Source organism: Acanthaster planci, linkage group LG19 (genome assembly GCF_054643075.1).
Source record: "Acanthaster planci isolate LZ-2023a linkage group LG19, COTS_SCS, whole genome shotgun sequence".
Classification (NCBI taxonomy): Eukaryota; Metazoa; Echinodermata; class Asteroidea; order Valvatida; family Acanthasteridae; genus Acanthaster; species Acanthaster planci.
In genome coordinates, this window is record NC_141795.1 from 530,571 (window position 1) to 546,962 (window position 16,392).

The 16,392-nt window shown below is 43.9% G+C and overlaps 1 protein-coding gene across 6 annotated transcripts in view; it reads left to right on the top strand.

Annotated features, from left to right (window-relative positions):
• wdfy3 (WD repeat and FYVE domain containing 3) overlaps positions 1 to 16,392 on the top strand; it is a 102,904-nt gene that overhangs the window by 81,221 nt on the left and 5,291 nt on the right. For 5 of the 6 annotated variants that reach the window (XR_015428403.1, XM_087149185.1, XM_087149187.1 and 2 more), the window contains 14 exons: positions 1,085 to 1,126; positions 4,089 to 4,195; positions 4,713 to 4,866; positions 5,109 to 5,200; positions 6,230 to 6,442; positions 7,234 to 7,366; positions 7,811 to 8,058; positions 9,035 to 9,097; positions 9,530 to 9,709; positions 10,873 to 10,995; positions 11,500 to 11,559; positions 12,978 to 13,713; positions 14,252 to 14,363; positions 15,853 to 16,050. Coding sequence is in view for 5 of the 6 variants with exons in the window: in XM_087149185.1 (XP_087005311.1) it covers positions 1,085 to 1,126; positions 4,089 to 4,195; positions 4,713 to 4,866; positions 5,109 to 5,200; positions 6,230 to 6,442; positions 7,234 to 7,366; positions 7,811 to 8,058; positions 9,035 to 9,097; positions 9,530 to 9,709; positions 10,873 to 10,995; positions 11,500 to 11,559; positions 12,978 to 13,713; positions 14,252 to 14,363; positions 15,853 to 16,050 (2,461 nt within the window). In the remaining variant the exon portion in view is untranslated. The remainder of the gene's footprint in view (positions 1 to 1,084; positions 1,127 to 4,088; positions 4,196 to 4,712; positions 4,867 to 5,108; positions 5,201 to 6,229; positions 6,443 to 7,233; positions 7,367 to 7,810; positions 8,059 to 9,034; positions 9,098 to 9,529; positions 9,710 to 10,872; positions 10,996 to 11,499; positions 11,560 to 12,977; positions 13,714 to 14,251; positions 14,364 to 15,852; positions 16,051 to 16,392) is intronic. The other variant, XM_087149189.1, reaches the window with a different exon arrangement.

Here is a 16,392-nt window from a genome sequence, read left to right on the forward strand (position 1 = left end):
CTCTCAATACGTGTACAAAAACCCCGTTTGTATGGAGTCTCAGTGGATGTTCATTGGAGGGGCATTCGGTATAAAGTGAATGTTCTAGAGCAAAGTACAGAGTAGCGTCACAGTTGATACAATGTTGCCGTGGCGTTTTTCACGCACACATAAAGCACTCTTTGCTGTTACTGCACAGGCATGGCATCTGTAAGGTGATGCCATCATTGCACGTGAAACTGTTTCACTTGTGCTGCAAAGATCTATGTAAAGAGATCGCTGCAGTCTGTGCTACTTCCATTTCTGAACTGCTTTTTTTCAGAGGTGGATCCAACTCCACAGAGCTGCCAAAGTCATGGTACACGTGCATTACCATGACTTTGGCGCCAGTAACCAGTTTTTGCTTAGTAGTGTACTTACCAAGTTTTTCAGCTTTTAGTAACTGCCCTGGCCCTGAGCGATCAACACTTTAAAAACTTGAATGTTTCTTGTCATAGTTTCAGTTCGTTGTTTTTTTATAACACCTCAACCTCAGATTCTGTATCTTGAGTGACAGAGAGCTTGTCACATGACAGTCTCCGTTTTTCAGTCTCGCATTTCATGGCCAAAAGAAGTATACCCCCAGCAAACAAAGTACCATGCCCGGAGCAATCTAAGAACTATCCGTATGACCACCGACGTGCGGAAATACATACTGGTTTGCCATAGCACAACGTCCAAAGTGCTAGCTCTGCAGAGCTTGGTTCAGACATTACATGAAGAGGTATTTTGGAAAAGGGGTGTAAAATTTCCAACAACTTTGGCATTCAAATAGGCAAACCTTTTGTATGTATTTAGATCAAATTTATCACATTTTCACTTAAGACCAGCCGAATCTTTGGAACAGGTAAAACAATTGTTGACTTGTTTATCTCATGGTCTCGTAAAACTTGTCTCCTGTGGTGATCCATGCTTCATGGATCACTACAGGAGACAAGTTTTACTGCACTTTTTCGAAGCAGTCAGTACGTGCGTGCTGTAGCACTCACAATGCACTTGTAAACATTATGAAGTAATTCTTCATTGATGGATAACTGATTTGTATTTGCGTTTGTCCGCTTTGAAGCCTTTTCTTCCCTTTTAGGTGGATCGGTTGGCGACTTCCAAGGTATTTTTAAAAAATTTTTTGGCCCATTTTTCTGACTGGGTATCAAAGTGAGCTTTCGAATAAAACCACCCACAAACTCCTGCAAATTCAACCCCATCGGTGCAATTTATCACGGCTGCATTCTCATATTTTGGCAAAGGTTCTGGAAGGGGCATTGGTTTCTGAAAATAACGCATGAAATTGGGCTTAATTTCTACTTTCTCAGTTCACTGCGTTTTTATTTTTTAATGGTTGAAATGGGTTTTTTGAATTCTGAAAACTTGAAATTACTGAGCGAATTTGAAAGCTGTGCCACAAACCATTTTGCAAATATTTATTTAGTTTTATTTTTAATAGTTTGTTGGCTTTTAGCTACTTGAATGTTATGACTTTTTCATATTTATCCTTATTTCATTTCAAAAATGGTGCTAGCCTGCAAACGTGCTTAAGATTTTTTTTTTCCGTTTTTAGTTGAACTATTTTGGTTAGAGAAGTTTTTTCCCACATAGAAATTGTGGCCATGGGTTTGAATTTGTTGCAGGTGTATCATGTAGGCAGGACTACATATATCTAACATCATTCCAGTACTACTGCTGTGCACCTCATTTTCTGTTTTTTTAACCTGGCACCGGACATCTTCAAAACATTATCGCAAGAGTTGGAACAGAATCCAATAAGAGGAGGGGAAAACCTGCTTCGGGGTATTTTGAGCAGGGCTTTGCTCTGCTGGTCACGCAATGTATCAGCGCCGTCCACACCGGGTCCCTAACTAGCCAACCGTCTCATGTAACACGTTTGGATCATGTTGTCTGTTGTTGTAAGCAGGAGGTCACGGGTTTGGGGTCATTTTGGAGTTGAAACAGGTAGTGGCTCGGAAAGCACTGAACTTAAAGTGATTAAATAAGATTTCTGGCTGGGCAGATTCTAGGCGACACGAAAACATTTTCTTGGGTACTTTCTCTCATTAGTTGGCCAAAGAAAAATTCCAGAATGGCTCAGATTTTAAACTTCAGTGCAGTATAATTTTCACATTGCATGTAAATCTGAAAGAGTTGAATTCCCTTATTGGAGGAGTGTTTATTTAATTACTGAGTTGCACCTGTAGCCAGTGTCATTTAATGAGCACTGCGTCTGCAATGCTGTCTGGGTACTGGGCTGTCTGGGGAAAGAGAAACCAGCTCTCAGACAACACCTAATAGTTGAGGGCTCATTAAATTCCATTTGGGAAGGGCAAAACACAACATTTAAATCTGAAAGTAACTCCATGCAGAAGGACCCTATCTTCTTGGTGGCTTATTTTTTCCTGGCTCTCTGCAGTGTGGGGAACCAGTGCGGGCTTTGGGTGGAAGCAGTCTGTTTAGTGAGCCCGGGTGACTGCTTAATTTTTCCTGCACCCAAGGGAATTCAGGGTTAAACTCTTGCTTCCTATTCAAATTGGATCTTTCTTTCCAAGTCTACAGATATGCGAAGCTTATTCTTCAGTGTAGGGATATCAACTTCTTCATGTGATCATTTTTTTGTCAATTATCCATTTGTTTGTTCACTTTTAATAAGATCCCTCAGCATCCTAAAACAGACTTCTGACATTTCTCCTCTGCTGATAACCTCAGATATTTTCACATTCTAAAAACCACGAACAACATACCTAATCCATACAACACACTGACATTTCAACAAAGTGGTCCCTCTGAGTTCACCCAGACAGTTCAGTTTACACGGCTACGTCTCTCTGGAAAGAAAACATATATTCAAACATTCTTATTTGTCAATTTCTTATGGGGCTCATAATGACTGTTTCTCAGTATTATTCAACGTGACTTACACAGATCAGGCCAGAAGAAAAGCTGTAACAATCTGTGTTTACCATTCTAACTTGCACAAGTGCCAGGATTGGGCAGAGTTCTGGACTTCTCACAAAATGGTCTCGCAAATTTTGATAGATTATCCCTCTGTTGAAATGTTGACAGGTTATAAGGCAACTTTGCTGTGAAAATGTTACTCATACAAGGCAATTCGGAAAGGAAGAAAGCATTTGTATGGGAGGGGAGGACGGTCAAGGAAAATTGCGACTTTTAGGGCGGAAGAATCTCCCTGATGCCAGTGCATACAGATTTGATCGTCTGGGTATTTCTGAGTGATGTCTCGAACCGAGTTGTAAAGACTTAAGAGTCCTTAGCTCGACTTAAGTCAATTTGTGGTGACTCGAGTCCCATTTAGTGACTAACTCGAGTCACTGCTGTTGGCACATTTCACGATAAGTACTTTTGGACACCTCACAATTCTGGATGGGTTGGTGTGGTTTTAATGGCTCTTGTCTGGTATCCCACTCCACAGCAGGCTTGTATGGTGGAATTTTTCAGTCCTTATGTGACAATCAGGGTTCTCTTATTCTGCACACTACCCCTGGGATTGTCCATGAAGTCTCCAACCCAGAATTTATCCTTTTGCTGTCCTCTGATTCCAACCCATTGATTAGAATAGACTTTCTGCTGTGCTCTTGGTTAATGAAACAGGCAAACATAAAGGTGAGAATGGAAAGAGCTAGTTTGTGCCCTGTTTGCAAAGTTCCATTTCAAAACTCCCTTTAATTTCTTGGTCTAATCTGTGCATTTGCCGTGTTTATAGACAAAGTCCAGCCTGCAGAAGACTGAGTAACAATATCAGTATTAGCAGCGGAGAGATAAATGGATAGTGCACAAGATTGTTGTGGAAATCAAGAGCGTTTATTCCCTCAAACGTCTTTAGTTGGCACCAGTGTCAGTTTGTTTTTCTTCAGATTTTGTGAAATTATGGTCCATTCGTGATTTGAAAAAAAATTCCATTTGCCATTCAGAGAAGCCACATTGCATATACTTGGAATTTAGAATGAAAACGTTCCCAACCATGTTTGTTGGTGCATTACCCAATGCCACTAGGCTTCGGCCAGCATTTCTCTTTCCGTCAGTTTGAGATTGTGGAACAATTTTTTGCCCTCCCCCATCAGGTGAGACTCCGCCCTATTACTACGGCACCCATTACTCCTGTGCTATGATTGTAGCCTCCATGCTGGTTCGGATGGAGCCATTCACCCAACATTTCCTGAGGTTACAGGTGAGTGGAAGAGATCACTTGATAGGGAGCTTGCTGTTTACAAAAAAATAACAAACATGGTAAAAGTTGTCAAGCAATGCGGAGATTGTAGATCCAAAGTGTCATGTCAGTTGTCACGATGATGGCCCTATGCATTGCCTAGTTGGCTAAAACGTCAAAAAGCAAAAGCATGGTGGGCATCATTCAGTGACTTTTTTGTAAAGTTGTTATCTTGGCAACTGACAAAAGGTGGCATTCAGTGTGGCTCTCCATTGTTCATCTCAACAGTTGGCATGACACTGCTCTTGTCAGTGATGTAAGTGCCCTTGGAGGAACCTGTTTACGTGCTTAATTTTCCTTCAAGTTTGAGATATTTTGATACCATATATATGTATGTGAATACATCCTGCAGTACCCCAAATCTGAGGCAGGAATGTTGCGGCCCACATTACCTTTAAATTCCTGGGTGATTTGCGACAACTGTTCTTGATATGTTCATTTTTTTGGATGAATCATATCCCTTTGCTGTGGATTCCAGGGTGGTCATTTTGACCTGGCTGATCGTATGTTCCATAGCATCAAGGACGCGTGGTTGTCAGCCTCGGAGCGCAACATTGCCGATGTCAAGGAACTCACGCCTGAGTTCTTTTATCTTCCTGAGTTGTTGACCAATCATAACAATTTTGATCTAGGTGAGGAAATGCATTGGCATAAAATAATTTTACCTTTTGGTTTTATTTTTGGGGGTTTTCTTTAGTTAGTTGTGTGGGTTTTTAAGGGGGCTCTTTTGTCTTTCATCTTGGCCACCTGACATTGCCCAAGTAATTGACAAGGTAGTTTGGTGTTCATTGAGATGAGTGCCCAGCTGCAGACTCTAACCCATTTAGAGTAAACTTTGATGGATGGATAAGAGTTTGTGCTGCTGTTTTTGTAGGCGTGAAGCAGAACGGCGTTGAGCTGGGGGACGTCATCTTGCCACCGTGGGCCAAGGGAGATCCCCGGGAGTTCATCAGGATGCATCGTGAGGTGGGTACCCTGCCTCGTTAAGGGCAGTGGAAACACTACAGAAGACCAGGGCAAAAGAGCGGTCACAAATAACCGGGTGGACAGGTTCAGTGGAATACGTCTGCTGCAATTTGAGCCGCTTGTGACGTGAATTCAGACCGGACGGTCTCATGATGGCCTTGCTGGGTCATACATGGGTCTCAGTGGAAGAACTAGCCCAACTCAGAAACAGTTGTCACCAGTCAGCTTTGCTTGACCCCAGCAGAAACTAATGACCATTGGCGTACGTGATAACTATCTCATTACCAGAGAAACATCCGTCCACCAAGAAGTTAATGTATAGGGGCAGTTTTTTTTTTATTATTGTGGGACAGTGGTCTATAACTGAGCCCTAAGTGGCTTTCCTTTTGCACAGCCACTTAGTAATTTTTTTCTCGTTTTGTATGTGAAATTCTGTGCATGTTGTCTTGTGAAAGTGGCTGGTAAATTTCCAGGTGTTTAGCAGTACGCATAAACATGGACTGCTAGATAATCACTTTGCAGAGCTGTCTGTGACCTGATCCCACAAAATGAATCTTAAGGCCTTTTTTTTTCAGTAATCCCATTTTGGTTACACTTGAAGGAGCTAACTGAGCTTTTCATTGGGACATATCAATCAGTGTGTCATGATGAAAATGAACCTTATGTGGCGAACAGAGTTCCTGTTGATTTACACTGTGTAAGGCTGCATCCGAATCTGTTGTCTAGAGCTAGGTCTAGGTCTTCCCTCCATTGGAAATGTGCAGAGATGTGTAGACAATAGACCTAGCCGTAGCTCTGGAAGCCCGTTTCGGACACGGCCTATGATTCCTTAAGAAGCCTGTAACTCACATGACTTGTGCCTGTCACATGGCTTGTGACTCATTTTGTTATGTTGGGTCAGACATATGTGCTTGAAGTCGGCCCTGAAATTAAGAAAATAAAGGGGAGGGGTCCTTTTTAGGAAGACACTGGTTGGAGCGCTGCGCCATAAACGGCTTCTCTCCTGTGTTGCGACTTGCCCCTCCCCAGGCACTGGAGTGTGACTTTGTCAGCATGCACCTGCACGAGTGGATCGATCTCATCTTTGGCTACAAGCAGCAGGGCAAGGAAGCCGCCGAGGCCCACAATGTCTTCCACCATCTCTTCTACGAGGGCAACGTCGACATCTACAGCATCGACGATCCTCTCAAGAAGAACGCCACCATCGGGTTCATCAATAACTTTGGACAGATACCCAAGCAGGTGGGCAGAGTTTTTTACCTTTCGTTGTGGCCCCCTTTTACATTTTCACCAGGGTCACATTTTTGTTGTTTTTTGCAAATTTAGGTGTGTCTGTTGCTTTGTGGATGTGTCAGTCTTGGCCTTCCAAGTGTGAAGGGGGAATTTTCTTTGTTAAGAAATTCTGGACCGAGTTTTAGGGACAATTTGTTTCTGTAGCATTTTCGGCCCCCACAAAATAGATGAAAAGATGAGTCTAGTCCCCACAACTACATACATGCGACAGTAAGGTCCACAGTTGACCAAATGTTCCTGATTGACAATACATACAAAACGTGTGAGAGGTCTTCTAAAAGTCTGAACAAAAGAAGATTAATGGGGGTCTGTGATTGAAGGCATTTGCAAAGATACATGTTGTGTTTGTTTGTTTGTTTGTTTTTCTGTTGACTGGAAATGAAGTTATGCATCAATTCCGTGATGCCATTTTGACTTTGATTGACTATTTTTCCCTACTTGTAGTTTGTGCTGTTGGAATGTTTTGCTCTGAACTTTTTGTAAGAAGGGGGAGAGTACAAGAGAAGACTGCCGATTGGATTAAATAATTCAAGCATCGTTGCTGGAGTGCAAGAGGTCCTAGGCTGAGGTCTCAGCCGGGGCAGCTTGTATTCACATAGGCTGTCAGAAGCACCTAGCATACAGAGCAAACAATGAAGTGTTTAAATCTTGCATAGCAGGTCGTAGTTTACTCTGTCCTTATGTCTACTTTTGGAAATGTTCAGTACCATTGTTTGCTTCCAATTTTCATCTCTCCCCAGCTGTTTAAGAGGCCGCATCCCCAGAAGAAAGTGAGCAACAAGATTGGCGATTCCAGCGGCAACGTCATTCCCATCAATCGACTGTTCTTCCACAACCTGGACACGCTCAGACCGTCGCTGCAGCCTCTGAAGGGTGAGGCCTCCCACGTATTCATGGCAGAATTTATGCCAATATGTTGAATTTTCTACAACTGCTTTAAGTGTTCGGTCTTTGTCAAACTGAATTTGCTGGACATACAGAAAGTCTGGTGTTGTCAACTCTCACGCGTATGTTGGATCTTTGGCTGTTCAAAATGTGCTCAAAGAGCCAGAAAATCTCCATAGCGCTTTTCTTTAATGGGCACAATTCTTCTGCCAACACTTCAAGGATATCGCAAAAATTAACAAACCACCAGAAAACAATGCCAATTAGACAGCTCCTTTTGTTGTATTTACAATGATAGAGCATTGAAGCAGAATCTAGGGGTCCTAGATTAGAATCCCTGTGCAATACCAACTTCTGGTCTTGTCTTACGCTTGCATCTGAACATTTTTTTTCTGGTCTGTGTTTACTCCCTCTCCCCCTCCCTGCCCACAGAGTTGAAGGGCCCCGTGGGCCAAATCATCCCCTTGGATCGCATCCTGTTGGCCGTGGAACAGAACAAGGTCCTCATCCCGCCCGTCTACAACCGCTTCCTGGCCTTTGGCTACGCCGACCTCAGCTTGCGCATCGGCAACTACGACTCGGACAAGGCCACCACGGTCTTTGAGGGGACGCAGAGTGGGCAGATCCAATGTGCTGCCTGCCCCAACACGCGGACGGTCATCACGGGAGGGGCCAGCACGGTGAGGAGTCGTTAAATTCCTGCCACTTCAGTGAGGCATTTGTGGGTTTTTTCTTCTTGCTGTCGCATGTATCAGTGCTGTACATGTACATGAGTCTGGACAGGAATTCCGAATAAAGCAGAGCCGCCTATTGAATCTGTGTAGGAACTATTGGGGGCGCTGTTTAGCTTCTACAAAGCTAAAGGGGTTTTCTAGAGTAAGTCGCAAGCTTTGCGAGGTGCTTACAAACAAATTTGCAGTAACACCATGAAAGCTAATAACTTGTTCGAGTTGTATGTTTTTGAGAAGAACCCACTATTTCAATTTGTGTTGTCTTTAACACTGACTTGGGCTTGTCTTTGGCATCGACTGCTTATAAAGTTGACTATAATATGATAATTTTTATACTTACTAAGCTGTATCTATCTGTTTCTGTTGATTTCTGTGCACATGCCTGGTGTGACTATCCCGTACAGTTGAATGCAAGTAAAAAAAACTTCCATCTCTTCACAGAAGACATGCAGGTCGAAGTTCCTCGTGCAAAATATGTCTTTGAACTGAGCTCAAAATTCCCCAGTGGAAAAACCTGGTGAAGTCAGAGATGGAGATGAATTTGAGATGTCAGTCACCCAGGCTTGCCAAAGTCAAGCCTCAAGTGAGGAATGTGCATAGTAGTGTGTGTACTCAGTATCTAATACAGGTGTTTTGCAAGAGTGTGCCTCCAAGAGTGTGCAACTCATTGGCCAATCACAATGAGCGAAATCTGTCGACCCAATGTGCGATTGGAAAGGGTGGACAGATTTTGCTCATTGTGATTGGCCAGTGCGTTGCAAACTTTCAAAGGCGTACTGTTGTGCAACACCCATATTGTATTGCACACAGACCAGTGTACAAAGTACAAGGATATGCACAATAGGGAAAGAGTTCGTCAGGGTTCATTTGAACACCAAGTTTAACATCCTGATATGCTGGGGTTTTTTGGGGGGGTTGGTTTCAGGTGGTGCACGTATGGCAGTTGGAGACACGTAAGGAAAGAACCAAGCAGCTGTATCTCAAACAGGTAAGTCACCATCTCTCCCCACATCTCTAAATATTAACCCTCTTACCCCATGATGCACAGACAAGAAAAATCCAAGTTTCCCAACTACCTTTGCAGGCTGCTTATTGGTGGTGCTTTCCCCAGTGTGTAGATTTCTGCACACTCTCAAGTACCTATGCTGCCTGCAATTGCTTAATTGTCGTGGCTTGAAGGCTCGTTTTTACTCGCTCCATAACATGGTGTAAACGAGTTTCTGTCGAAGGTAAACTCATGATTGGAGCGTTTACTGGAAACTTTTTATCAAGAATTAGGTAGGATATCTTCCCAGTCCTCCCTTGAAAAGGTTAAGAAGAGGAAAAAACTGCTTAGTTAAATGAAGTAAAAATGTTATTTCTGAGAAGGAACTAGCACCCCCTCCTTGAATGGCAACTCTTTCTTCTTGTACATCTCCAGGCCCTGTATGGCCACAACGACGCGGTGACCTGCCTCGCCGTCTCCACGGCCTACAACATCATCGTCAGTGGTTCCAAGGACCAGACCTGCCTCATCTGGGATCTCAACCGCCTCATGTTCGTCAGGCAGCTCCGTGATCTGGGCGCGCCGGTGTCTGCGGTGGCCATCAACAACCTCACCGTAAGATGCCAGAAGTGTGTTTGTTTCATGTTGGTCCGTGTGCATACTGCACGGATACATAATTAAAGCACTGTTTAACCCCTTCGCACCGGGAACCGTTGACAGCCGCACCACTGTGTGAGGATTAGTGCATACCACACATACAGTCAATTCACCGTGCAGCTGCTGGTTCAATGGGGCCTGCTGATGGACAAAGCCCTCCATTCAGGGCATACCACAGCCCAGCAGTCACGGTCAAAAGAATTACCGGTGCGAAGGGGTTAATGTATCAGAGGCTTTGTCAAGCTGAAAAAGGCAAATGCAACAGTATTGTAGTTAAGACCAGATGGAGGACTAGACTCAAGACCTCCCCTGAGACCAGACACAAGACCATCTCGCGAGAGCAGTCACAAGGAACAGGGTGGACACTGACACAGGAAGGCTTTTGTTGCGGTTCATTTTGAATTGCTTGTGACTCGAATTCAGGCTGAATGTCTTCCGTTGATGTTGAGAGGATCTTGTGGAGTGTTGTGATTGGCTGAAGATGTCTTGACTAATCCTGAGTTGAATAGATTTGAACCCAAAAAGCAATCACGAAGTAGAGTGATTTGGGGGGGGGATTTTGAAAACTTTCCTCCTCTAAGAGTAAAATATTCTGAAAGGCAAAGATTAATGACATAGGACTCACTCTGTCTTGACAACGTGACCCGAAGACATTTAAATGAAGACAAATTTTGATAAATAGGTTGTCATTTGAAAATCAGTGTTTATCATAGAGTTATCTTGTCCCACATTGTGCAAGTGTACAAAGCATCCTTTCTTTGTCTAAAGTTGATTGTTGATCAGACTGATCGGTCAGTTATTAATTGAAGTGCAAAAATGCGACGTTGAGTGGCCAAGACTTGCTCTACTATTACTCCAGCTAAGGTCAGTCATAGACAGTTCATTGTATGATTAGTTGTTGCAAGTGTTAGTTTCTGCTGTTGTCCATGTTGTTGGCAACAGTGAACTAAATTGTAAGAAGGCAGAAATTGGCCGAAGAACTGGGATGGTGCTTGCGCGGTTTGATCACCAGTGATGGCAGATTGATTGATACATGCAGAATTGTTACAAAATGACTACTTTTTGTTCGACCGATTGATTCTATTGACGACGGATTGATGACTGCCCTACTGCTTTCCCAGGGTGACATAGCGACCTGTGCAGGTGCTTTCCTGTATCTTTGGAGCATCAATGGCGACCTGGTGGCCAGTGTCAACACGTCGACTGGGCGAGACCAGAGGATACTGTGCTGCGCCATGTCGGAGGTAACCACCAACTGCTGTGCCCTGCGTGTGGTTCCCTGTCTCCCCCAGACTCTGGCACTTTGGAAATTTAAAATTGAAGCTTGGGTTTGATTGGAATGACTTCTGAATCATTAACATGGGTGAAATCATGTCAGGTCTTGACTGATTTAACGCCATTACCCTTGAAGTTTGATTGAAAATCATGCATAGTCTTATTGGATTTGGCCTAACCAGGGTCAACATCGATAATCGCAGTTCTCTTCAGGCTTGCTAGCTACCATGCCAGTGGCACTTTTTAGGAATCCTCAATGAAAATAATTTCATTTTTCATGGTCAGTGTTGGCCAAATTCTAAACTTTGTTTTTCAAAGAGCGTTATTCTCTAGTGCACTTTTTGCTGTAGTCTGGAGTTTGTCCGAGTCAGATTTTGAACTTCAGGTCCACCTTTCTGAGTCTAACATTGTGACGAAGGGATGACAGAGAAAGTTCAAGTCTTGTCTTTTTTCCCTCACCATGCATCTTACAGTTGGTTGAGTGGGATCCCCTAAATGTGATCATGACAGGTTCCAGCGAGGGTGTGGTCAGGGTAAGTTTTATTGTAAAAGTGGATGTTGATGTTTGTACAGTACACAGAATGCCAGAAAATAATCTCGGCATGAAACGAGCTTAACTCTTAACCTCTTCCTGCCGGGGACTCCGGGATCGGAGACGTATGGTTTATATTGGTGGCCGGGGTCTCCGAACTCGGACAAAGGAAACAGGGCCCTGTAACAAAAGACCGTACTCCGAACAAAAGACCAGGCTGCAGGGCATTACCGACATTTTTCACTCTCAAAAGTGGTGATAACCCAGCCTTGTTTTGGAACCATATACCAGGGTTTGGGGCATTGAGAGCGAGCGGATTACCACCGGGGACAAAAGCGCTCCACCACCGCAGCGATGAGCCACACAGCACCGCTGCACGCTAATCTGGCCCCTATTGAAAAGAGGTCAGCAGCGCACTATGCCAGGTTCGTGAACAAAAGACAGTTATACAACACCGCACAATCTGGGCTCTGTTTACAAGGCTGCTGGCCTGGCTGAAATACTCGGGCGTCAATAAACGTCACCTGTCAACTTAGAGTAGTGCCAAAAGATTACTTCGTGCGGCTATAAACGACCGTTAAATGGAATGATGAATTTTTGAAGGATTTTGAAAACGGAAAAAACGATAGTCATGCCGGCCCAGCATCATCAAAATTGAAAAATACCCCGGCGTGAAGTGGTTAACCGTATGAGGGAGTGGATTCCTTTCATAGTTTTTTCAGATACTGCCACAGCTGAACCTTTAAGAGTTTTTAAGTAACTCTTTGTGATCATTTTGACACCAATTTTGTGAAATTCAGACATACATGTACTATTCTTTCGCTGTGCCCATTGTTCTGAAACAGGTCAACCACAAAGGTATACTTTTCCACTTCCATGCTCAATACACACAGGCTGGCATGTGTGTGGCCTGAAACTTCAAATGACCATAACAATTCAAATCAAGTCAGATTGAGTTGAAACTTGGTATTGCACCAATAAGAAGTGTCTTTACACACGTGCCAATTCATGTAAAAATTCAGGCATTGGAAAGCCAAGTCCGGGAGGGGCGGAATCTCCCTGGCTGTGAGATGGTCCAAAAATAACCCTGCTCTATCAGATTAAGTATTCTAGATCATTATACTCGGCCAAAGAGTGTGCATGACCAACATGGCAAAATGAGGCGCAAGTCACCACAGCCACTCTTGAGTTAAAGGCTTTGAAAAAAATCTTTACAGTCAAAATCAAGGTGACCCCTTAAGATTTGTCTATTTTCATGAGGATGTTAAATTGAACTATACATCAAACAAAAAAGCTTAGTGTGCTCTTTCTGATGTAAACTAAAATAATATCTCTGAAAATCTACTCTTATGACTCATTTTTTTATGATCAGGTTGCAAATGAGGGCTCACAGTATTTAACTGATTGCTCATTGAACAGATGTGGAGTGTTGAGTACGTACAGGTTCCCGACGTGTCCAGCTCAAAAAGATCTTCAACCACTAACATCCCGCAAGCTGTCGAACCCCTGGCCTCCAAGATCAAAGATGAGGACTGCACATCGGAGAGCCAGTCGGAAGATAGCCAGAGCTTCAACAGCGCCCTCATTGATGAGAATGAGGTCTCCACACCAACTGGGAACAGCATAGACAAGGCCATGTCAGATTCTAGCCCGGATGAGCCGGGTGGTGATTCGGGCGGTGAACCGGACTACGGGACGCTGAAGGCCAACCGGCACTCCAAGGTGGGCCCAGAAGAGGAGGCCGGGGACTCCCTCCTCCATGGCCCCAGGCCAACACCCCCATCCAGCCTGCCCGTGGAGGGGAGCTACGCTGCTGTGGACAACCGGCGGGGGCCGGGAATAACCCTGACCCAGCCCCCTGGGGAGGGGCCTACAATGGCCACGCCCGACACCCTGGACTCTTGCAGTGACAAGACCAGCTTCACTACAGTGGATGACATGAGTGACATCATCAATGGCAACCAGGGTGAGGACACGGACAGTGTCAGCAGCCGTCAACTGGGCAACCAGAACTTGAAGGTAGAGAACGGGGTGTCACCCCCAAGCCCGATGCAGCGGGGGGAGTATGTCATCCTGTCGGAGAGTGACTTTGAGAAGTATGACGAGGAATGCAGGGACAGGATGTCAGCATCGCATAGAAATAAGCTCAAGCCGGGTAAGTGTTCCGATGACACTGACAAGAAAAATGACAGTGACACTGATGAGGATGACAAAAGCTACATTTCTAATGATGTTGGTTGATGCTCGTTTTTGTGACAAGGTGGAAAAAATAAAGACGATGAAAATATTGTTGACATTGACAGTGACTTTGATATGGGATAAAGTGTGAATACAACATTGACAACAATGTTGCTTTAGATGACATTTGCGTTAAAACCGTCAAAAACAGTCCAAAGTGCCTTCCACTTGATTTCCCCCAGTACACAGACACATGGGAAATTTGACTGATCTTGACTGATATGACAACTGTGTCAAGAATGTATCTTAGCATAGGAGGGTTTTAAACTGAGAAATTGTACGAAATAGAAACAAGGAAACTAAGTTTCTCTTTCTTTTTTCCATTTGGCATTATCTAGTTAAATAGCATGATGTAATGCTGGTTTCGTGATATAAAAGACCGTCTTCTCCAAAAGAGAAAGATACATTCACGGGTGTTTGTGTGTGTGGGTTTTTTTGTTCTTGTTTTCATATAGGTTTCAAGTGGCAGAGGCAGCTGGTATTCCGCAGCAAGCTGACGATGCACACTGCGTTTGAGCGCAAGGACAACATGCAGCCTGCAGCAGTCACAGCACTGGCTATCTCCAGGTAAGGAGGGACGTGGTAGAATGAATCAAAGGAAGTGGCAAGATGCCTGGGGTTTGTCGGTTGCCATGAAAAACATCCAGAATTCCTAAAAGAAGGGGTTGGAGACTGGAAATTGTGCTTAAGCATATGCTGCCGGGTTTAATTAGTATTTGCATGACTAGTTCCTGGGGGATTTTCATGATTTTCCATTTTCAAAATTCTTTAAAAATTCCTAATTTCATTTACTGGATGTTTACACCCACTTGAATGATTGTCTGATGGCTACTCTAATCTGGCGGGCAACATCTATTGACACCTGAGTATTTCAGCCAAGTCTGCCGCCTTGCAAAGAGAGCCCAGATAGTGCGGTGTTGCGTAATTTCCTTTGTTCCCAAAATTGGCCCAGTGTGCTGCTGGTGCCTTTTTAAATGCTGTCAGATCAGCATGGAGCGGTATTGTATCGCTCATCTCTGGAGCGCTGGAGCGCTTTTGTCCCTGGTGATAATCCACTTTCCCTGAATGCCACAAATAGTGGTATACTGTTTCAAAACAATGATGGATTACCTCCACTATTGACAACTGAAAAAAATGTTGGCAATTCCCAGCAGCTCGGTCTTTTTGTTCTGAGTACGGTCTTTTGTTACAAGGCCCAGCTCCTTTGTCCCATTTCGGGCACCGGCAGCTATACCTGTAAACCTGAGGTCTCCAGTAACGGGAACCCCGGCACGATTGATGATAATTCACACTTGAAGAGGATAGGGCCGAGTCAATTTGAATAACTCACTATTCGAATATTCAACCTTCAATTTGATCGAATATCCAAATATTTTGTCGTACCCACCGGCAGATTGTTGATGAACAAACCGTATACCAAATCAGTAGCAATAATGCACACAATTGTACATTATAATCACTATAATAGCTTATCACATCTAGGAGTATCTCCAGCCATGATTTAGCAAGATTTAAGAGATGAATAACACTTCTTGTCCTGTTGAAAATCTTTATTCCTTTTAAATTGTTTAATGAATAAGTTACTTTTTGAATTGTAAGATTTCTGTAAAACAAAAGAAAATTGTCCCTTCCTTTTCATGAATTTGGCATTTGAACATGCAAATTCGGAATATACATGTAGTATTCAAATGTTTGATTGTCGGATATTCGGCACAACCCTGTAAAAAATTTCCTCTGTCTCTTTACATGCTAAGCCGGTACCTTCAGGAAATAGGGCTGCAGTACTGATTATAAAAACTCTCAGCAATAAAGAATTTTGAGCCTTGAATCTTACATTGTACATGTTAATGCTTGTAGTTAAAAGCGTTCGAGAGTGTATTCAGGTGTGGCATACATAGTGTGGACCTCCGTATTACCCATTTCTTTCACTTACACTGGACCAGTGAATTTGCTCCTGATTTACTTGTAGCTGAGACACATAGTGGACTCGATTACAAGCCTCCGTGCATTTCACTGCTAATTAGTCTCTTTTGTCTCGGGTTGCCCCATCCTACAGAGACCACATGAAGGTGTACGTCGGGGACGAACGGGGCCGGGTCTTTAGCTGGTCAGTGGGTGACCCCCAGGGCAAGCTGATGACCGACCACTGGGTCAAGGATGAGAGCAGCGACTCCTGCAGCTCCTGCAGCACCAAGTTCACCTTCTCGGAGAGACGGCACCACTGCCGGAACTGCGGAAAGCTCTTCTGCTCCAAGTAGGCAGATCCATCAGTCGTGCCATCTTAATTTGTGTGGGCCAATTTTATTGAGTTACTGAGCAGAAGGCATTGCTTGGTTGATTTTGGTGCCAAGCAGGAAACGAGCGAGGTACCAGACACAAATCGTATGCTGTGCCTGCTACTTTGGTTGGTTATCCGTTTTTACTCATTTCTGTGTCTAGCAAGTGCCTGTGCTTAACAATTCTACGTAATTGGCCCAAGGATTTGGAATCCCTAGGACGGCATTTTTGAAAAGCAGTCTTGTTTGTGCGTTGTCATTTCAAACTGTTTGATGAATGGCTGGTTTTTGTGTATGTGAAACTCTCCATCAAAGTTGCA